The sequence below is a fragment of the Corylus avellana genome, chromosome ca2 (assembly GCF_901000735.1).
Source record: "Corylus avellana chromosome ca2, CavTom2PMs-1.0".
Taxonomy (NCBI): Eukaryota; Viridiplantae; Streptophyta; class Magnoliopsida; order Fagales; family Betulaceae; genus Corylus; species Corylus avellana.
Window position 1 is genome coordinate 46,187,663 of NC_081542.1, and position 20,833 is coordinate 46,208,495.

The 20,833-nt window shown below is 34.0% G+C and overlaps 1 protein-coding gene across 1 annotated transcript; it reads right to left on the bottom strand.

Annotated features, from left to right (window-relative positions):
* Positions 1-2,185: 2,185 nt before the first annotated feature.
* LOC132171269 ((3S,6E)-nerolidol synthase 1-like) lies at positions 2,186-5,257 on the bottom strand. Its single transcript, XM_059582546.1, has 7 exons — positions 4,997-5,257; positions 4,644-4,914; positions 4,181-4,553; positions 3,863-4,081; positions 3,641-3,779; positions 3,258-3,506; positions 2,186-2,714 (listed from the first exon to the last, which is right to left on the bottom strand). The coding sequence occupies exons 1-7, from the start codon at positions 5,177-5,179 to the stop codon at positions 2,424-2,426; spliced, it is 1,725 nt and encodes a 574-aa protein (XP_059438529.1). The 5' UTR covers positions 5,180-5,257; the 3' UTR covers positions 2,186-2,423.
* Positions 5,258-20,833: the final 15,576 nt, after the last annotated feature.

Below are 20,833 nucleotides of genomic sequence, written 5' to 3' on the forward strand. Positions count from 1 at the left end.
AATGTCCCACGTCAGAATTTTTATGACGTGGTATTTCACCCCGTCAGAAAACTGTACATATTTATATATATATATATGCAGATAATTATATATAGATATATAATTATGTAGAATTTTTTTTTTTTGGGAGACTTTTTCTGATGTGTCATGTGTGGCACGTCAGAAATTTCTGACGTGCCACACATGGCACGTCAGGAAACTTCCTGCTTGGGTGGGATTTTGAAAATTTTCCCACCTTTTTTTTCTTTTTATTCTTGCCTCTTCATTTATTCCCCACACTCTCTCTCTCTCCTCTCTCAATCTCCCTCTTCTGATCTGCACAGGACGGAGTTCCTCTCTAGGGGAAGAAGAAAAGAAAATGTGAAGAGAAAAAGAAGACAAGCAGCAGATTGAAGAATAGCAAAAGAAGAAGAAGAAAAATGAAAGAAGAGAAGCAGATCTGCTTTTCTTCTAGAAGAAAAAAAAATAAAAGGAGAAGAGAAGAAGAACAAGAACAAGAAGAAGAGAAGATAAGAAAATTTTTTGGGTTTTTGAAGATTTTTGTTGGGTTTTTGATTTTTGGAAGACTTTTTCGGTTTGGGTTTTTGTAAATGGAGAAAAGAAGAGAGCTAGAGACAGTGAGAAAATGGAGAAAAGAAGGAGAAAATGGAGAAAAGAAGTAGATCAAAAACGAATTGAAGAGAAAAAAAGAGGAGAAAAGAAGCAGCTGGCATGGGGAGAAAAGATCTGCAGAGAAATTCGCAGAGAAATTTGCAGAGAAATTCGAATTTCTCTGCGTGAGGGAGCTGTACAGCAGGAAGGTGTGCATCACCTGCACGGCAGGAATCCTCAAAAAAAAAATAATAATTTAAATTAATAAATTTTTAATTCAAAAACAAAATTTCAGAAAAAAAAAAAAATTAATTTTTTAATTTTCTGACGTGTCAGAATTACCACATCAGAAAATTTTCTGACGTGGTAATTCTCACACGTCAGAAAATTTTCTGACGTGTTACCTACTCACACGTCAGAAAATTTTTTTTCCTGACACCTACGTTTCTGACACTCGACACGCGTCAGAAACAACCCGTCAGAAAAATTTTCTGACGTGTCGGACACTAGAACACGTCAGAAAACGCCTGTCATTAAAAAATAGTTTTTTTGTAGTGTCGTTAGGAACTTACATCTGCCAAATTTTCTTCCATAGATCATATGCAATAGGAAGCTCCAAAAAGGCTCTTAATTATGATGATTTAGAGTTTATACAAACTAGCTCATAACCCGCGCTATGCGCAAGATTCTTTATTATAATTTAATCTTAAATGTCTCATTTAAAATTATAGGTTAAAAAAAAAAAAAAACTTATTTAAATTAAAAAAAAAAAAAAATTAAAGTTATACATAAGTAAATTGCAATCACATATCTTTCCATGAAATTGATTAAATAAACTTTGTGCAACCGTCAACTTCTATAGGAAAAGGTTTTGAAACGTTGTAGTTGCCGTGCCGTAGAAGGAGCTAGAAATGTGTGTTTAGAGTGAGAGAGACAGACAAGATTTAGGGTGAGAGGGAGAGAAATAAACGTGAGATAATAAAAAGAACGGTCATCAAAATGCATTAATTAAGGAAAAATCGTGTTTTAATAAATGAAGAGATCTTAATGCATTAAGACACTTAATTTATTAAAAAAAAAAGAAAAATGAAAAACCCTTTCAATATTTGTAGTTTGCACGGTTCAATTATTAAAAATTATGAGCCAAAAAATTTAAAATTTAAACAAAATATTGTCAGTGTGAAAAGGTTACCTCCTATTTGATTTTTTTGGCCAATGGATCTTGTTTTTGTTAATGTTAGCGAGTTGAAAAAGAGAAAGAGAGAAGTGGAGAGAGAGTCGATTGTGGAGAGAAAAAAGAAGAGAGAGACTAACGTTGGATAGTGGAGAGAGTTGAGAGAGAGGGACATGGAATGAGAGTGAAAGACTTGTAAAGAGAAAAGAATTGTGCACGTGTTTTTTCTTTCTTTTTCCTTTTTATATGGAAACCACAAATTGGAAGCTGATGAATCTGAGTTGATGGCGGTTATGGCAAGGAAGCTTTGGCTCCGAAGAAACTCGAGGAACATCCAATGGGAGGGATTTAATTCATCCTTCTCAACCGGTCATACTTAACAGTTTAAATATAAATTATGGCCAAATTATAGATTTATATAAATGTAACCATTAAAAAAACATATCTAATACATACATAATCTTAACACAGTAAGAGCTTGGGAATTGAAGATAAAGGCTTTTTCAGAACATCAAGTTGAAGGAGTAATTTTACTGGATGGCTGGCAGCTCATTGGCTTAGTTTCTAATACATCCAATAAAGCTGTTTACAATATAGAAATTACGCAAAGGCTTGATATATATATATATATATATATATAAATTTTTTTTTTTTTCCCTTAAAGTGAGACGCTTTCATAAAGCACGGATTTCAAATGCTCCTGGAAGCTTGGAAGGCAATGGTTGTCGTCATAATTATACAACAATGGAACCATTCTTGCAATATTAAGAGAAGCCTTAGTGAATGCTGCTGGAAATGGATTTGGAGAGAGGCACTCTTTGTTTAGCCGCTTCCATGCGTCTGCAATCATACTCACAACCTTCTCTCGTGCCTCTTTGATGGAGCAACCTTGGTGTTCCTTCACGTAGTAGTCTATGTATGATCCATCGCGCCCTTCTTGACTCTCATCCTGTACTCACATCAACCATTTTGTGTAAAGAATTTTCAATTTCTCTTTGAAAATATTCTTAAACATATTTTGATTTCAGGAAATATTTCCTTGTGATTTCTGTAATAAATTTTTTTTTTTTGGTCTAAAAATCTTGTCCGAGGGTCCTCAACAATATTGTCGCAATGCCTCACAAGTCGACACAAGTTTCCTGTGGCAGGTACAGATAGGGCTGCAGCTGGCACCACAAAAATGTTGGCCAAATGACTAGAAATGGCCTGGATGTCACTTTAATGACCATTCCATTCATTTATATTCCTTGTACTTTATCTTTTTTTTTTTTTTTTAATTTTATTTATGTGGTATCGTACGTGTTTTTAGTTCTTCATATAATTGAACGGTCGAAATTAAAAGTACAGCAACAGAGATTCATAAAATATCACCTGATATTTTACTGGCCAAACAAAAAACCCAAACCAATAAAGGAGACGATATATGGCAAATTTTAGTTCTATTTTGGTGAATTTTTAAAACAGAAGAATATCTTAATAATTGGCAGCTTACCATGGCACTTCCCAAGTCATCCCAAAGCCGAAGAATTGTGGCCGGCGAAGAAATAATGCCCGGTAGGTTATCCACAAGATCTTCAGTTTCCTTGGTTACACGTTGGCCCAAAAGAAAGAAAGTGTGAACAAGTACGACATGAACCCCTGAACTAATAACTGCATTTTCCAAATACTCTTCTGACCTGGGTGAGTGCCCAGAAGCAAACCATTTCGCCTCTACTAGAAAGGCATTGCACAAACTCGCCCACTGCAGTTGCAACAATCATGGAGATGTGCGTCATATTTATAATTTTCATGAAGATATATATATGCTTTATTTTTATTGACAATAAATATTTTTCTTTTCAGATGGTATGATTAATTATTGACATATATAAATACCGTCTTTCTTAGAGCGTCTATTGGGTTCCATCCATGCTTTTGATGTAACTTGTTACTAATTTCATTGGTGATGTCGTAAAGAGCCTTGAAGCATATCTTCATGTACTCGGGTAGTTGCTCAAGAGCAGCAAAATCCCATCTGTGTGCAATTTATTAATCAGTAACATTGGTTGATAGGGCAAGAGAAGAGAAAATTAATTCCTGTGATATATAGATGCATACTTGTTGACAGCTTCTGTGAAGAGAGTGAGTTCCTCAATCGTTCCATAAACATCGAAAATGTCGTCTATTATGTAGATAAGAGAAATGGGTTTTGTGAGCTCAACCCTTTCGTCTGACATGTCTGGATCTGTAAGACACACCATTGAACAAATGTACCATTTGAGTGGTTGGTTCCTTGCAAACTTTAGCTCCTTAGACAAACCAAGATCTGCCCACCATCTATATATGATGAAAAAGATTTACGTTAATTAGAGGTGAATAATTATCTTGGCAATTATGCATGAGATCAAGTTGTGGATCAATATATATTAAACTTACTTGGAAATTTGAGCAATTTCCTTTTGGTGCATGGATTGGACCATATTGAAATCCATTTTTGCTAGTAGTTCTAAATCATTCGGCCATCCATTTATCTGCTGAAAATTACCAAAAAAGCTTTTGGCCATGAACCTTGCCAAGCTTTTGTGGTAAGGATGCCTCAAAGTATTCCCAACAACTCTGACTTGGCTCTCATCAAGATGTCTCACCCGTGCATTCAGCTGCTGCTCGCTAAACTTTCCAGCTTCATCAAGTATGTCTTCATCTTCTATATTTAGTTGTGAAGCTTCATACAAAGCCATCAATCCGTTAATATCTTCAGCCAGTTCTTTGTTGAACTTTCCCTCTTTGCTCTTAAAGTTGTTAAATATATCTGTTCCAAACCATAATTAATGGCTTTAACATATAGATATAGAATAAGCTAGGTTTAAGGGGTAAAGAAAAGTTATTAATTAATACCGACCGGCAGGCACATAGTAGCCTTGTTGCCTCAACAGTCGAAAGCGTAGAGCAACCTCATGAAGCTCATGACCGCAGTCACCGCCATGAGCCACGTATTTTACATAATGCCCATGTAAAATTGCTCCAATCTCTTCCTGAAAGTAGTTGTCAATTCCAAGACGTTGGATAGCATCAATCATGTATAAACTTTCAAATGGATGATCTTCTCCTATTTTCCTTAGCACATGCCTGCATACTTCCATTTTTTGTGCATGTTGGACACCAACAAAACCCTGCATATTGACCGACCGTGTCAGCTTTAGAAAATTGATTAATAAGGTGATAAAGACAAATTAAATATGGCACAAAACATACCATATCATGTTTAATCCCATAGTTGTGTGGTTCTAAGGGAGGAGAAGCCGATGTGAGATCATGAGCAATGCTCCAATAGTGTTGAGCACTAGTCATGGAGCTCAGGCTGTAGGGGTTTGGATTGTCAGTATGTGAATTTGGGGCAATGGAGGGAGCAAAGAAGGATTCAGTCGTCGATGCCATGGAGGAGGAGAAATGAGTATATCTCAGAGCTAGTGATTGAGAGAGGGAGGGAGGGAGCCGGGAGATTTTCTTTCGGAAAGTTTTATGGTACGTAATTAAGAAGATGGTCTTGATCCTATTTATAGTTTTTTCACATGCGCCCACTTATCAAAAGCTTCATACATATCATCACTGTATACCGGCGTCCGCTGTTTTGGATCACGTGTAACACGTTGGGAGATAAAGCTGCATTTTTTGTGACCTCAGGTAATTCAAATTATAGAAACTAAAGAGAAAATGTATTATTGCTTTAATAAAGAGAAAATGTCACGTGTTTTTTTAAATACTTATTTTTTTGACGTGACTAAAAATTATTATTGATGTGAAACAAGCACAAATTATGAGAACTTTGTGCTTGTCTTTTTTCAGCACCTACCGAGAGCCTGTCCTGATTACCACATGTAGACAACATTAAATGCGTTTGTCCCGGTAGACCGGTTTCAAAGCGTGCTCTCCATTGCGAGTAGGAATGGGCAAAACCCGCTCGATCGGTATTGACCCAGCCGGACCTATGTTATCAACCGCAGCCGATTAACAGTTAATAATCACATATCTAAACCGTATTCGCATCTCCATGTACAGTTTTACGCAAAATCAACCAAACCAAGCTCTTCTTCAAATTGTGATTGCTAATTCTAATTCGTCGGTTCTCTCTATTAGAAGATAAAATCTGATTAAGTCAAGCATATCCAAACAAGGCAACAATCTTATAATTTACTCCTCTATGTTTTATGAGATTGCATATTACTTTTCATCACAACTCATGATTTACGCCATAATATATGGGATGTGCTCCATTCATATGCCTATATATTGTTCTCTCTTGTAATGTTCAAATTACTAAATAAAGATGTAATCCTTTGTATTCTCTTCTTCTTCTCTTTCTTCTTCTCTTTACAAATTTTCTTCCTTTAGCATGTATTTTCACACTCTCCATGTTTTTCTCAAAATCTCGGGTTTTAAAGGTAGCCCCTTTCATTGTCGTTCTCAAATTCGCTGCAAAAGAGATTTTTGATGCTAAACCTGAATTTTTCTGTCTATGCATGAAATTCGATTCAATTTGGCTTGGCTCAAATTCACATTCCATTTCCAATACCGGCCCCTTGGGTCAAAATTCGAAAACCACCCAATTTCGGTCCAAATGGGTTCAGAAACAAGTCGATCGTCACTGCGAGAATGAACTTTTAGCCATAAGATATTGTATTATAAATAATAGGAAAAAGTAGGCACACCCTCATCAAAGTATCACTTTATTATTAATGTTCCTCATAAACTACCAATTGGGTCAATATTTCCCTAAACTACAAAATAAATAAATAAAAAGTAATGCCCTCTCGAATGACAAAAATACCATTCTAAAAAATTAAAAAATGTTTAAAAAAAATAATAATAAAAAAAAAATAATCCAAGGGGTTGGCTGAACCAATATCTCCCACACTTAGGGGTGGTGGCTGAGCCACCCTCGAACCTTTTTTGGGAGTTGGTTTTTGAACTATCACTTCTTTATTTTTTATTATTTTTGCTTTTTTGTTCTTTTTTTTTCCAAATTTATTGAAATATTTTTGTCTTATTAAATAAATTTAGGGTCTTTTTTGTCTGTCCTTGGAAGGCATTGACATTTTTCTAGGAGTTTAAGTGTGACCTTGACACAATTGATTGTTTGAAGGGGACTTTGACAATGAGATGCTAGTTTGAAAAAGTTATGTATAATTTTCCCTAGGTAATATCATAGATTTAGAAGGGTTTATGCTAGGTTATAAAAGGGCTCCTGAATTAGGGCCAATTTTTAAAGAAATTTCTTTTTGAGGTACAAACGGTGATACGTACTTCTAAAGTCAGTGAAAATTTTTCCTAATAACTTTGAGTAGGATCGGATTTAGTGTTTCACTTATAAATTATAAGAAAAACTTCACATGCAAAGACTCTCGGAACTTTTACTTGTTTTGAGAATACTTTCCCCAAGTTGAAAAACTCTCAATTTTACCTATTGAACTTCTAATTTGATGCAATCTCCCCCCTCAGGCTATAAAACAAACAATGAAAGAGATGAATTGGCCTTTATACCCCTAAAACTTTTATAAAATTTTAAATTTACCCTTAATTTCAAATTATTATTATTATTATTATTTTGTATTTTTTATAGCTTCGGGTAGGAGTCAACGCCAAAAACTGATGGAGGGGATAGACGGCATAAAACTAAAAGTTCAAAGAGTAAAATTGTTGTTGTTGTTGTTTTTTTTTGTTTTTGTTTTTTTTGTTTTTTTTTTTTTTTTTTCCGAAAATTCAATAAGTCTATAAGAAACCCTTAAAGAAAAAAAATAAATAAATAAATAAATTACTTGGTCGTTAGATAAGCCCTAGTCACTTTCAGAGCACTTGTGGCCAGCGTACTTCACAAGCTGATGTGAAGCACTCAAGACGATCGACGGCCACTCGATCGAGTGCTTGATTCAATTATTGTAGACAATAGTACTCAGACTAACGTCGATCCCATGGGCCACCATTTTTTTCTTGCTTGCAAGTTTCCAATAGACTGGTCCTCCACTAATACCCCCCTTGTTAATTTCCTCGCCAGTAGTACAGTTGGTCTCATCCACTCAATTTCCACAACTCCTGATCTCAAAGAAACTAATTAGAACTTTTGCACCTTCTCTAGAGATGTTAATTTGCAGCCTCCCATGTGGAAAATTATTATGTCCTTCTTTGAATTAGGGTTTGAGGAAATGAAGGACGGTCGTAGGACCACCATTGATAGTGGGAATATTCAACGACGTCTGAAGAAATTAAACACGTTACAGTCCTGCTCATTCATTTCTCATCTATCTTTTTCCATAATATATAATTCCAACGCCTATCATTCAGACTAGCTAGTGCTGGTCATTTTCAGCGTGAATCAGGTGGTGCCTCAATAAAAATTGAGGCATAATTAGCAGGCAAAAGTTAATATGATAATCTATTTTATCTTTAGGGTAAGGTAAACTTTTGTAAAGTAGGGATTTAATTAGTTGTGTTATAAAATTGACGACACGTGCGTAATCGGAACTCGATCGTAATAACCACAAACTAAAATCAATGCGTGATCATAGCAAGCATATATAACATATAAAAATGAACCTTCTTCCCCAATTTTTTATTTTTATTTTTTGAATAACACAATGGTGAGTTTATTGATGCTTAGGCTATGCAGCAGTTCCTGTTTGTCCTCTCTCTAAGGTTGATTTCAACAGCGATCTACAACGTGGAATTTTTTTTTTTTTTTTTTGTTTTTCAATTTCCTTTAGTTGTTTTATAAGGATTTGTTTGTACGAAACCTTAAGAGTAACAATCTAATTAGATCTCTGGTCTATCTTTTATTTTCTCTCTGGTTCTTTCCTATGAGCAAATCATTGACCGATAGTGGAGAAATTATCATGCATATGAAAGAATTGTTACCGATGGTAAAGACCTCAAAGGGGATTGCGTTTGGTAATGCACTTATAGTGGAGATGGAGAAGCCAAAAAATCACTGTCTAATTGAGAAAGTTGTGATGGACGGGCACTGGCTAGAGCCGTGGTTTGCCGGAATATGCTATAGATATAGAAATTGATTGGAACTGTAACATCCAAAGAGTTAAACAAAGCATAGATCAAATTTGGATGAGAGAAATTTCTTATTGTAGTTATGATATTGTTTTATTAGAGCAAAATGCTTTATTTTTATGAAATGAATAGAGAAGAATCATTGTTATAAAAATAAATAAATAAATAAAATAAGACATCCTTAATTTTATTATTATTTTTTTGACAAATTTAATATATAAAAAAATGAGGACTCTTTATTAATTAGGGACCTTAAGCAGTAGCTAGCATAATTGGCCTAGCAATAAATTCCAGCGCCCCTGTGACAGAATATACTTATTACCACGTGACATTAAGCCAACCTTGTGCCAATGAAACAGACTGGTACTGTACCAGACCTCTTCCTCAATTCCAAAAAAAAAAAAAAAAATCTTTACCTTAAAATTAATTTCAATATTTCTACTTTTTATACCACATCAATTTTTTTAATTATTATTATTTAAATAAAAAAATCACTACAAAACAAATTTTTTACATTTTTTCATATAAAATATATTTTTTTTCGCTTTTCTCCACAAAATATTTTTACTAAAACTAATTAAACACATATTCCTAAAAAGACACTACAGTGTCGGCAGTGGCCCGGGCTTTTTGGCAAACACTACTTATGAAGTTGTTGTCATCCTCCTGTTTTGAATTTAAACATTTTTTTTTTCTTTTCAAATGTTGGTAGGTTGACTTACTTAGTCGACACGTTGATTCTGTTCTTGAACCCACTTTCTTAAAGAAATAAAAGGCGACAAGATTGTGTATGAGAGTTATATATAGACATCCACGCGTAGCAATAGCCACTAATTAGCTTGCCTAATTTTGGGAATAAGATTCTCTCTGGTCCAAAATAAATTAAAATATATTCAGTTCATGACTAGAATTTTTTCTTAAAAATCCTAAAACCACAAATAGAACATCTGTCCATTAACTAAAAATAATAATAAAATATTATTTTAAATTTAAATAAAAATACAAAAAATAATAAAATATTAACACCTAGCTTTGTCCGGGTGGCTTCGCCACCCTGTGATGGTTTGCCCAGGCGTAAGCCACCCCTAAGCCCAACGGGTGGTCCATCACCCTAAAGGGCCAAACAAATTATTATCTTTTTAAGATTTTGGCTATTAGGTGGTCCGCCACCCCAAGGGCCAAAAGAATTTTTTTTTTCTTTAGGATTTGGCTCTTGGGGTGGCTTGGGATTCACCGCCAAGGGCCATGGGGTGGCCGGACCACCCCCAAGGGCCATGGGGTGGCCGAAGCCACCCCAGACCCCCCAAGGGCCAAATGAATTCGAAGCCAAACTAGTCCCAAACTGGGGTGGTCCGGTCACCCCATTGAGGGTGGCCTTAATATTTTATTATTTTATTATTTATTTTTATTTAAATATAAAATAATATTTTATTATTATTTTTAGTTAGTAGACATATGTCTTATTTGTAGCTTTAGGATTTTTAAGAATAAATTCTAGTCATGAACTGAATATTCTCCAGTCCAAAATGAATTGGAGATGATCCTATTCCCTAATTTTGTAGCTCCTTTGATTACTTTGTAGCTACATTAATCGTCCCTTAATTACGACCATTTAAATGTCCTTATTGCAGCATTAATTCTCTGTGTAAAATATGCCCTGACCTCCTTTCATATTAGGGTTTGAGGAAATTAAGGATTGGTGGTCGTGAGGAAAGTAGGAATGTTCAACGTCTGAGAAACACGTTACAAACTTACAATCCAAAAGAATGGCCGCAGGTAACAGCTTAATTTTCTATCCATCTCATCGTTTTCTTCCCTTTTTTTTTTCAAAGAGAAATGAAAACAACGACAAAGGAGTAAAGTTGAACAAATATTCTGTTCATCAATAATACTACGTACGTACAGTGGCATACGGAAGAGTATAGATGAGGTGGGGATCTGGCCAATACTTGCAACACGTATAATTCAAATTAGTACTGGCCATGCATCTTCAGCGTGAATCAGGTGGTGGGGCTCAATAAAAATCGAGACATAAGGCAAAAAGTTCATTAATATGAGGTATTTTTAATTTTAAAATATTAAAACACATTAATTTAGAAATCATTCTTTTAATCATTTGAGATGTTAGATTACTAATCAATTTTTCATGTTAAAATTTTGTTAATATATTATTCTCAATAGCTATATAATATAACTAATTTTTTTTATTTTCTGGTAAGATAAACAATTATAAATATAATTTAATTAGTTGTGTATAAAGTCGACCGAACTCATAATAACAACAAATTAAAATCAACTGTGGTCCGTGACTTATAGTAAGTATAACATATAAAATATCAAAGAAATAAGGAATAATATAACAAAAAAAAAAAAAAAGATGCGTTGAAAGAAAATAAGGAGAAAAAATACAAAAAGAAGTGGGTCATGCTCTAGTTTATAATTTTTCTAAATTTTAAATATGGTACATCACTATATATATATATATATATATATATATATATATATTGACATGTGACATGTCCATTTTAAGTGATATTTTATAGATTCTGATGCATAAAAACAACTTAAATTCCATGTCAACAATCGTAGAGAATCCCACGCGTGAATCATAAACATATCTCAGATTGTCTGTAGCTAGTGTCACAAAAAGCGATGAAGACTTTTACAGACGATGAATATAATTGAACCAACGTGTCAAAGCTGGAGCTTGAATTAGTGGTTACCATGGGCCTACGGCCTCTTCTGCCACGTTTATATCGTACTTTGACATGCCCCACCTAAATGAAAAATGATACAACACCTTAAACACGCGCGCTATTTTATTAGGTGTTAATTAACCTTTTCAATCTTTGACTGATTGGAAGGTCTTCAATCGTTTGCATGGTGAAACATGCACGAGCAAACAACACGTGTTTGGAAACCATGCTAGCAGCAGTCTCATCTATCTCCCTCCGATTGTTAGTGAAAAGGATCTACCTCCCTCCACTCGGTCTACTTAGGGCTTTCTTTTATTTTCTTTTGTAGTCGTTGTTGTGGTTGTCGTAATTTCCTTTAAATGAATGTACCAAAAAAATAAAAAAAATAAATAAATCTTTGATAGGGTGGTGTATTATTTTAAGATATATACCCCGTTAGGGCGGAATTAAAATTTTAGATGAGGGATAAAACTAAAAATTAAAAATTTTAGAGGTATAAATTAATTTAGAGTGGTCCATTTCATAGAAATACCTAACATTCAGAACAATTTTTCAAAATTTTGTAATTTATTATTATTATTATTATTATTATTTTTAGAGGACCCCAGAGCCTAGCCCCAAGGTTATAAATAATTCAACCTCCATACGCTGTATTTTAGAGAAAGAGGTTTTATAAAGAGGGAGAACAGTGTTTTTCCCCTGTTTGTTGTCAATCTTGGTGAACACCCACGTTAAATTCTGATCTCTTAGAGTATGCCTAGCAGTCTAGCCAAATTTTACTCACCAAAATAACCAAAAACACATTTTTAGTTATTTTTTTGGTTATTTTGACAACTCACTTTTTTAGAGCACTCATAGCAGCCTTACTACTTTAACAATCTACTTTCACTATTTCATTTAAATATTATTTTTCAAAAATTTATTTATTCTTTTTTTAACTTTTATATTTTTGAATATTTGTATTTTCTTAATGATTTATTTTAAGAATATTTGTCTTATTCGAACCGTAATATTTTTAAAATGTTGAATCTTTAATATATATGTTGAATTTTAATAATATTTATTCTAGCGGTAATATTTTTCTAACAATAATATGTTGAATCTTTTTTTTTTTGCGAATAAACTTTGGTAGCAAACTATCATTCCATGATCTTTGAATGCCCAACTGTGCCGGTTGTCAGCATGATTGCTAGAACCATGAAGAAAAAAAGAGAAATAAAAAGTAAAATGGAAGAGAGAGAAAATAAATATATTTGTTTAATAATTAGGTGAATAAATAGTAAATTTTAAGTTTGATGAGTACTTTTCACCTTACTAATTTTTTTGTTAAAGTGGTGAGGCTGAAAAATGTACATTTAAACTATTTTGATTAAATTATCTCACCAATTTAATAAAAAAGTGGATTTGGTAAGGCTGCAAGGAGTGCTCCTATTTATTGATTCTCTTTTATTTTATTTTATTTTATTTTATTTTTTTTTATCTTTATTCAACATCTCTTATATATTGATTCACATTTCTTCTTCATTATTGATATCGATTATAGAGTACAACGTGCTTAAGGGGTATCAATGATAGAGTACAAAAATCTGGTTATGATCGATGGGAGTAACTCAATAATTCAATAATATAATTTTTTTTTTTTTTTTTGGCGTTTACTACGTGGACGATAATTGGTACACTACAGCCTACAGGTGGGTCCTTCCCATGTGTGCTATTTCGGGTACGATAAATGTGATCATTCTTTATTTGACTTTAAGAAAATGGCTTTTGCATGATTACGTACAATAATAATTTGAGATTGAAATTATATCCCAGTACGTGGAGCTCAGTCTTTGGCATGTTTCTTTTCTTCCAAAATGTTCAACAATTATTGCCACAGTTTTATGTTTCTGAACTTATCTTCCTTGGAGGGAGGAAGGTACTTCTAAACAACCATAGCAGTCCAAAAAGCCCAACCGGCAGAGGAAGAATTTTAAGAACCACAACCATGAAAAGAAAAAGAAAGGTGATTGCTTTTTTTGTGGCAAGCCAGGCCGTCCATTACAAGAAGGACTGCCATTTTTTAGCGAAGAAAAAATAAGCTTCTAATTCAAAAGAAAAATCCATGGCCGTGATTTCTGAGATGAATATTCAAAGAAGCGTTTAAGGTAGATTGACGAGCAATGAAATAAATTATGACATAGGCTTTGATTTGTGTTGTAAGGCTTTGTTTTAAGAGTAATTCTACATTTACTCTTACTTCCTTCCACCAATTTGTTTTAAACCCGTGAATGTGAATTACTTACGATGTGTATACATATTTTTCTCGTGGGCTCAAATCGATGAAATGAATGTCTATTAGAAGAGACAATAATTAATGCTAAAAAAGAAGACCAATGTTTTGTTTATGTGTCTTTTCAAAATTGTTGTGGGTTTTAAAATTACCATTGAATTTTTATCTAATGATAATTTTAAGAGCTACATCAATTTTGGAAGAACACAAGAAGGACATAAAGAATTCCTTAAAAAAAGTATAAACTTAATCTTCTTAATATTTTTTGAAGTTAAATATAAAAAGTAATTTCAACAAATATCCTTTTAGGTTTTTATTTGAAAATATGTTTCAAGAATTAATAATCCCATGAAATCATTTCTAATAAACTAGATGAATAATGAGTAATGCTACATATGCTACATCCTCATCCTATTAAGCCTATGTCGCAGTGTTTATTAAATATTGATTTTTTTATTATTATTATTTTTAACAATGATTAGTCCAAGGGTTGATGAGCACTATCATGCATTAGACCAATGGGATAGGACCGAGTGGGATAGAAGTCTAGCATAAATGTACATAGCTCGATGAATAAATAATAATGCTACATGCTATACCCTTCTATCAACCATAATTTTTACTCGGGCCTATTTGTTTCTGGATCAACCGTTAAAAATTTTTGCCTGAGATTTGGGCATCCGCGTTTTTTGGCAGTTCTTTCTATGGAAACAATCTCTTCCTCTCTGTCTCGCTCTCTATGTCTGGTTTTTTTGTTTTTGTTCTATGACAAGTGCTTTCTGGTTTGTGTTAAATAGATGTTGGAAGATTGTGGCTTTAAAAAGCAAACCGTAGGTTCATCTTTTAAAAAGTGATGTCTTTTTTGAGATATGCAATTGTTTTTTTTCTTTTGTGGGGCTTGTATTGTCCCTTAATGTGCATGTGTAAGATGGTGCTTGTGCTTGTAAGAATATTCATGTATGGATGTAAGTCTTAACGGAAAACGCAGATAAAGACGACAACGAGAATCGTTGGGGAAGATGAAGACGACGGCAGCACAGTGAATATAGAAGGATTAGGTTTATTTAATTTGATGTGGAGTGTGTGTTGGAGCCTCAAAATGACGTGGAAAAACTTATTTGTAATTTTTTAAAAGCATAAATAAAAAAGAACACATGTTTTATTTTATTGGGTGTGATGTGGCAATGTAATGGTTTTCGTTAAGTTATTTAACGGAAAATGAGTTCAGGGAGTAAAATGTTATTTTGGCATACCCTATGGACCTATAAATTAGTTTTTAAACCACATGGAGTGATTTGTAAATTAGGTCAACCACATGGACTAATTTTGCATTTATCCTTTCTTTTTTTTTCTTTTTTTTTTTCATTTGTGTGATTGAATCGAATTTTTTTTTGAAATTTTTTGCTTTTGAAAGCAAAATAAAACTCAAATAAATGATTTATTTGATTGCATTAAATACGGAGTGAGAGATTTTGTTTTATTTTGTATTCATAAAAAAAGGATTTGTTATTTTACTCTGTATTTTTTTTTAAAAAATGTTTAGAATTATATGAGTTTTATTTGTATTGAAATATAATAGGTATCATACAAATATCATCACAAATTATACATATGGAAACAAATATTATTACATGTTTAAATTTTTATGGATTAAAATAAAATTAAGTGCCTTATGATAGTTTTTTTTTTTTTTTGTTGGTGATTTATACTAGGGTTGTAATCGAGTCATGTCGAGTCAAGTTTTAGGATGTCAAGACTGGCTCGTTTACGAAGATGCTTATTCGAGCCGAGTTATGAAATATGTGTTTAAGCTCAGCTCGTTTAAATTTTGGGCGAGCTCGAGCTAAAGCTCGAGTTTGTTAGTAATCCAAACAACAAGATTACTAGGGATCTATATCCAAATTTTCAAACCTAGTAGTGTGGGCATCAGCAGGGATCCCTATCCAAATTTGTCAACCTAGTAATGTGGGTTGCTATTAGCGCGAACTAGCTTATGCCCAACCTAATAGTAGTTTAGATTTTACAAATTGCGGGCAGGGGTGGATGGACCCCAAACTATAAGTTAGTTTCGCGCTAATATCAACCCACATTAGTAGGTTGACAAATTTGGCTAGGGATCCCCGCTGATGCCCACACTATTAGGTTTAAAAATTTGGATATAGATCCCTAGTAATCTTGTTGTTCAGATTATTAACAAATATGAGATAATTAATATGAGGCCCACCTGCTGTAACATCCCCAGCTCGTTAAGGGCGAGTTTGCTACTTTTCTTCTTTCACAACAAAATTTTTGCAAAGATCTATAAGGTCTACCAGAGTACTTGAATTTAAAGGATACGATAAATGTATAAAACATTATTCAAGAGATTTTATTACAAGTGAAATTAGAAATCATTAAACTTTAGTGCGGAATATTATTACAATTACTGATATGAAAAGACTTTGAAAATTAATAATTATTCTCATCCCCATTCCGGCCTCCTATTCCAGCATCCTTTCTACCTGAAAACAAGAAATAAAACTGAATGAGCCCAAGGGGGGCCCAGCAAGTAAAATCCACAACCATAAATAGTTTTACTCCTTGTTCTCAGTTTTGAAAATCATTTTCGCAAATAAATATACTTTTAACCATAATAATATATGTATGTACGGTTGCATCTCCCTTAACATATACATACTATTACATCTAGTAATAGATCATCGTTGTAAATCATCTTTATAAATCATCATCATAATGCATCATTATAAATAATCTTTGTAAATCATCATAGCATATCATCGTTGAAATTATAGTATCATTTTCTCATAATAGGGCCCATGTACACTATTACCCCTGTGTACAAGGGTTGCGGGTCCTATGACCATAGCACTGAACTGAGGCCTCAGCCATGCCCGACCGTCAATTAACTCTTTCTCTTGGTGCACTCAACGGTCTGTTGATGGAATACCACCTTCTGGCATAGCCTCCTTCAGTGGTTTCGCCTCCATCCGAGTATCGGTACCAAACTTTTCTCATTCTTACTTATCTTGGGGCCAAAAATACTCTCCTCCATACATGTGCCCTCATTTCATAAACATTTATCTCATCTCTTGTACTTTTCTTTGTACTTCTTTTGATGCATCTTAGGGCAACATGTAGGAGGGTTTATCATCATTTTTCTTGCTTATAATCATCATCATTTTTCAACTTTCTTTTATCAAAATGGAAACCTTTTCAAATATAAACTTCTTGTACTTAGAAAGCGTTTAAATAAATAGAAACTTTCTAGATAATTCTTTTAAAAATCCTTCATGCATGCAACATAACTTCATAATACGTAAATAAAATAATCATTTACAATTTACTAAAGAATGAATAAATAGCATGACATGAAGTAATTTTAGAAGGGGTAGTGAATTTACTTACCTCTAGACTGAAGCTAAAAGTGGTATGAAGGAATCTAGTTGCTCCAATACGACTAACACCACTAGTATATCTTTTGAAACTAATTTCTAAAGTCCGCTATCTCTTGTGTTCTTTCTTTCTTGTAGCGCTTGGTCTCGCCCTTTCTCTCTCTATTCTGAGTAAACACTCTTAGAAAGAAGAAAGACCGAGTAAAAAGCGGAAAAAGGAAGAATATGTGCAAGAGATGGGATAGGAGTATTGAAATTGTGAAGGAGAAGAGCTCTATTTATAGGAGAAAATCCAATACTATTCTACCTTCAATTTACAATTACACCCTCATTTTACTATTTCACCTACCCACTTAGTATACCTACAATTGACTATTCTACATTCTTATTTAAAATTCTACCCTCCTTATACCTACCATTGACTATTCTACCTTCTTATTCAAAATTCCACCTTCCTTATACCTACCATTGACTATTCTACCTTCTTCTTCAAAATTCTACCCTCCTTATACCTACCATTGACTATTCTACCTACCCATACAATTCTTCCTACCATTTACTATCCTATTATTTTACCAATTATCATTCTTTAATTACCACTCTCTGTAACACCATAAATTTTCTAAGAATTAAAATCCTTAGCTACAATAGATATTAAAATAACATCATTATCGAAATGATCTATTTAAGTAGCTTTGAAAATTCTGGGGCACTACACCTGCCTAAAAAAAAATTGTGTTGTCCACCCACCTACTTAGGTAGGAAATCATAGGGACTCTCTCACATTTTCTACCCTAATTGCTAAGGTACAGATTGCTTGAAATCCATATCCTACAAATTTACCCAACATAATTATGGCAGGCCTAATTGTAGAGTGGGGGTTTTTTTTTTTTGACACAAATTTCCTCCAAACTGGGTTGGTGAATTTTCTTTCAACAAAGTCTCTAAAAGTATAATATATGCCTTTGCATGTGAGAAACAAATGTTTTTTAGTAACACATGCTTCTCACATTTTTTTTAATAGCATTTTAATAATAAAAAAAAAAGTTTCTCACATGGTCAAGGGGCACATAATACTTTTAGAGACTAGATTTAAGGAAATTCTCAAACCAAATTTGAAGAAAATTTTTGTCTTTTTTTTTTTAAAAAAAAAAATTGGTAGAGGATGGACCAGCAAACTATAAGGTAGTTCAGTGCGATAATACCAAATGGGGGATACCCACCTTTAGAGCTGTAAATAAACAATTTCATTCGACAATCCGCTCGATACTCATTGGTTTAAACTTGATCCAAACTCTATTGTGACGTAAAAATCCCCTCGATAGTAAATAAGTATAGAAAAAAAAAATGTTGAATCAATCCATATGGTTTACTTAATTTACAATTAACTCCCTATGGTATTAAAATGAACTTAGAGATCACTGTGGTATGCCAAAAAAATAATTTATTCCCTACAGTCAAATTACGTCAACTGACTTAATATATTCGGTTAGTGTGACACCAACGTAAATAGGATATGTGTCACAATTTTATTGACTCTGGCGTGTCACACTATCGGAATTTGTTACGTTAGTGGACGGAATTTGACTGGAGGGAGTAAATATATTTTTTTGACATATTTCAGGGACCTCTAAGTTTATTTTGATACCAGATGGAGCTAATTGCAAATCATGTAAACCACAATGATTGGTTATATATATATATATATATATATATATATATGTGTGTGTGTGTGTGTGTGTGTGTGTGTGTGTGTTACACATCACCCTCTATGTATCTTTGCACCAAAAGTCATGTTTTACCTAGAGGTGCAATTCGTGTTAGTATGTCGGGTTCGGGTCATGTCGAGGCCTTTGTATAAAAATATAAGTCAACTCTAACTCGACCCATTAATTAAATGGGTTAAACCCCTTAACCTTAACCCTTTAATTATGTATTGGGTTCGTGTTGGGTTCGCGGATCATGTCAAAATTTCTTGTCATTATATCATGTGTCGAGTTCGGGGCGTGTCGAAGTATGAGTAGAAGACTATATATGTTAACCCTAACTCGAACCATTTAATTAAATAGGTCAGACTCTTCAGTCATAATCCTTTAATTTTGTGTCGAGTTCGCACGTCATGTCAAAAATTGCCAACCTTATTTTTACCCACTGGCTCATGGGATCCAATTGCACATATCACCATAAGTTAGCAACTTTAGTGAAAGAAATTTGTTGAACAATCACTTGTGTCTCTCCTATGTGTGATGGCGCTCCAATAGTCCTTGGTTCTCACCACTTTCCTTCTTTTCCTCACTTTGGTTTGGCATTAAAGGCATACAAACGAGCCAAACTTCAGAAATTGCCCCCGGGGCCATGGAAGTTACCTCTTATAGGAAACGTGCACAACTTGGCAGGATGACTACCACACCATACTATGTCAAGATTACTAGGGATCTGTATCCAAATTTTTAAACTTGGTAGTGTGAGCATCAGCGGGGATATTCCCAATCCAAATTTGTCAGCCTAGTGATGTGGGTTGGTATTAGAGTGAAACTAACTTATGCCCAACCTAATAGTAGTTTGGATTTTACAAATTGGGGGCGGGGGTGGATGGACCTCAAACTATAAGTTAGTTTCGTGCGAATACCAACCCACATTAGTGGGTTGACAAATTTGGATAGGGATCCCTATTGATGCCCACACTACTAGGTTTAAAAATTGGGATACAGATCCCTAGTGATCTTGTTGTTCGGATTATTAACAAATATGCGAGAATTAATATGAGGCCCACCTACCCAAAAAAAAATTGGGCTGTCCACCCACCTACTTGGCTAGGTAATCATAGGGACTCTCTCACATTTTCTACCCTAATTGCTAAGGTACAAATTGCTTGAAATCCATATCCTACAAATTTACCCAAAATAATTATGACCGGCCTAATTGTAGAGTGGGGTTTTTTTTTTTGGGTTAAATACTAAATTAGTCCTTTAGGTTTCACACCTTTATTTTTTTTCCCCTGTGGTTTCATTTTTATCACAAGAAGTCCATGTGCTTTTGATAATAGACCAAGTTAGTCTTCCGTCAATTGACCATTAGTTGACTTAACGGAATAAACGTGGACCAATCACATGTTGACACGTGGCACCTACTTAATTTTTTAAAATTAAAAAAAAAAAAAAAAAGGATAGGGGGGTGGTAGAGCCACTTACAGCAACCTTGGGGTGGCTAGGCCCACCCCGGCTTTGGCTCATGGGGTGGCGGCCACCCAAATCTGGCACAGATGGAAATTTGAGGAGCCACTTGGGCACCAATGGTGGTTGGGGGTGGTTTCCATTGCCCCGATTGAATTGGCGGGGTGGCTACCGGCTAGATCTTTTTTTTTTAGAAAATACATTTTTTTTTAATTAAAAAAAAAATTAAGTGGGTGCCACGTGTCAACATGTGATTGGTACACGTGAAATTCCGTTAAGTCAACTAGTTGATGGAGGACTAACTTGGTCTATTATCAAAACCACAGGGACCTCCTGTGATAAAAATGAAACCCTATAGGGGAAAAAATAAAGTTGGGAAACCCCAGGGGCTTCTGGAGTATTTAACCCTTTTTTTTTTTACACAAATTTCCTCCAAACTGGATTGGAGAATTTTCTTTCAACAATGTCTCTAAAAGTATAATATATGCCTTTGCATGTGAGAA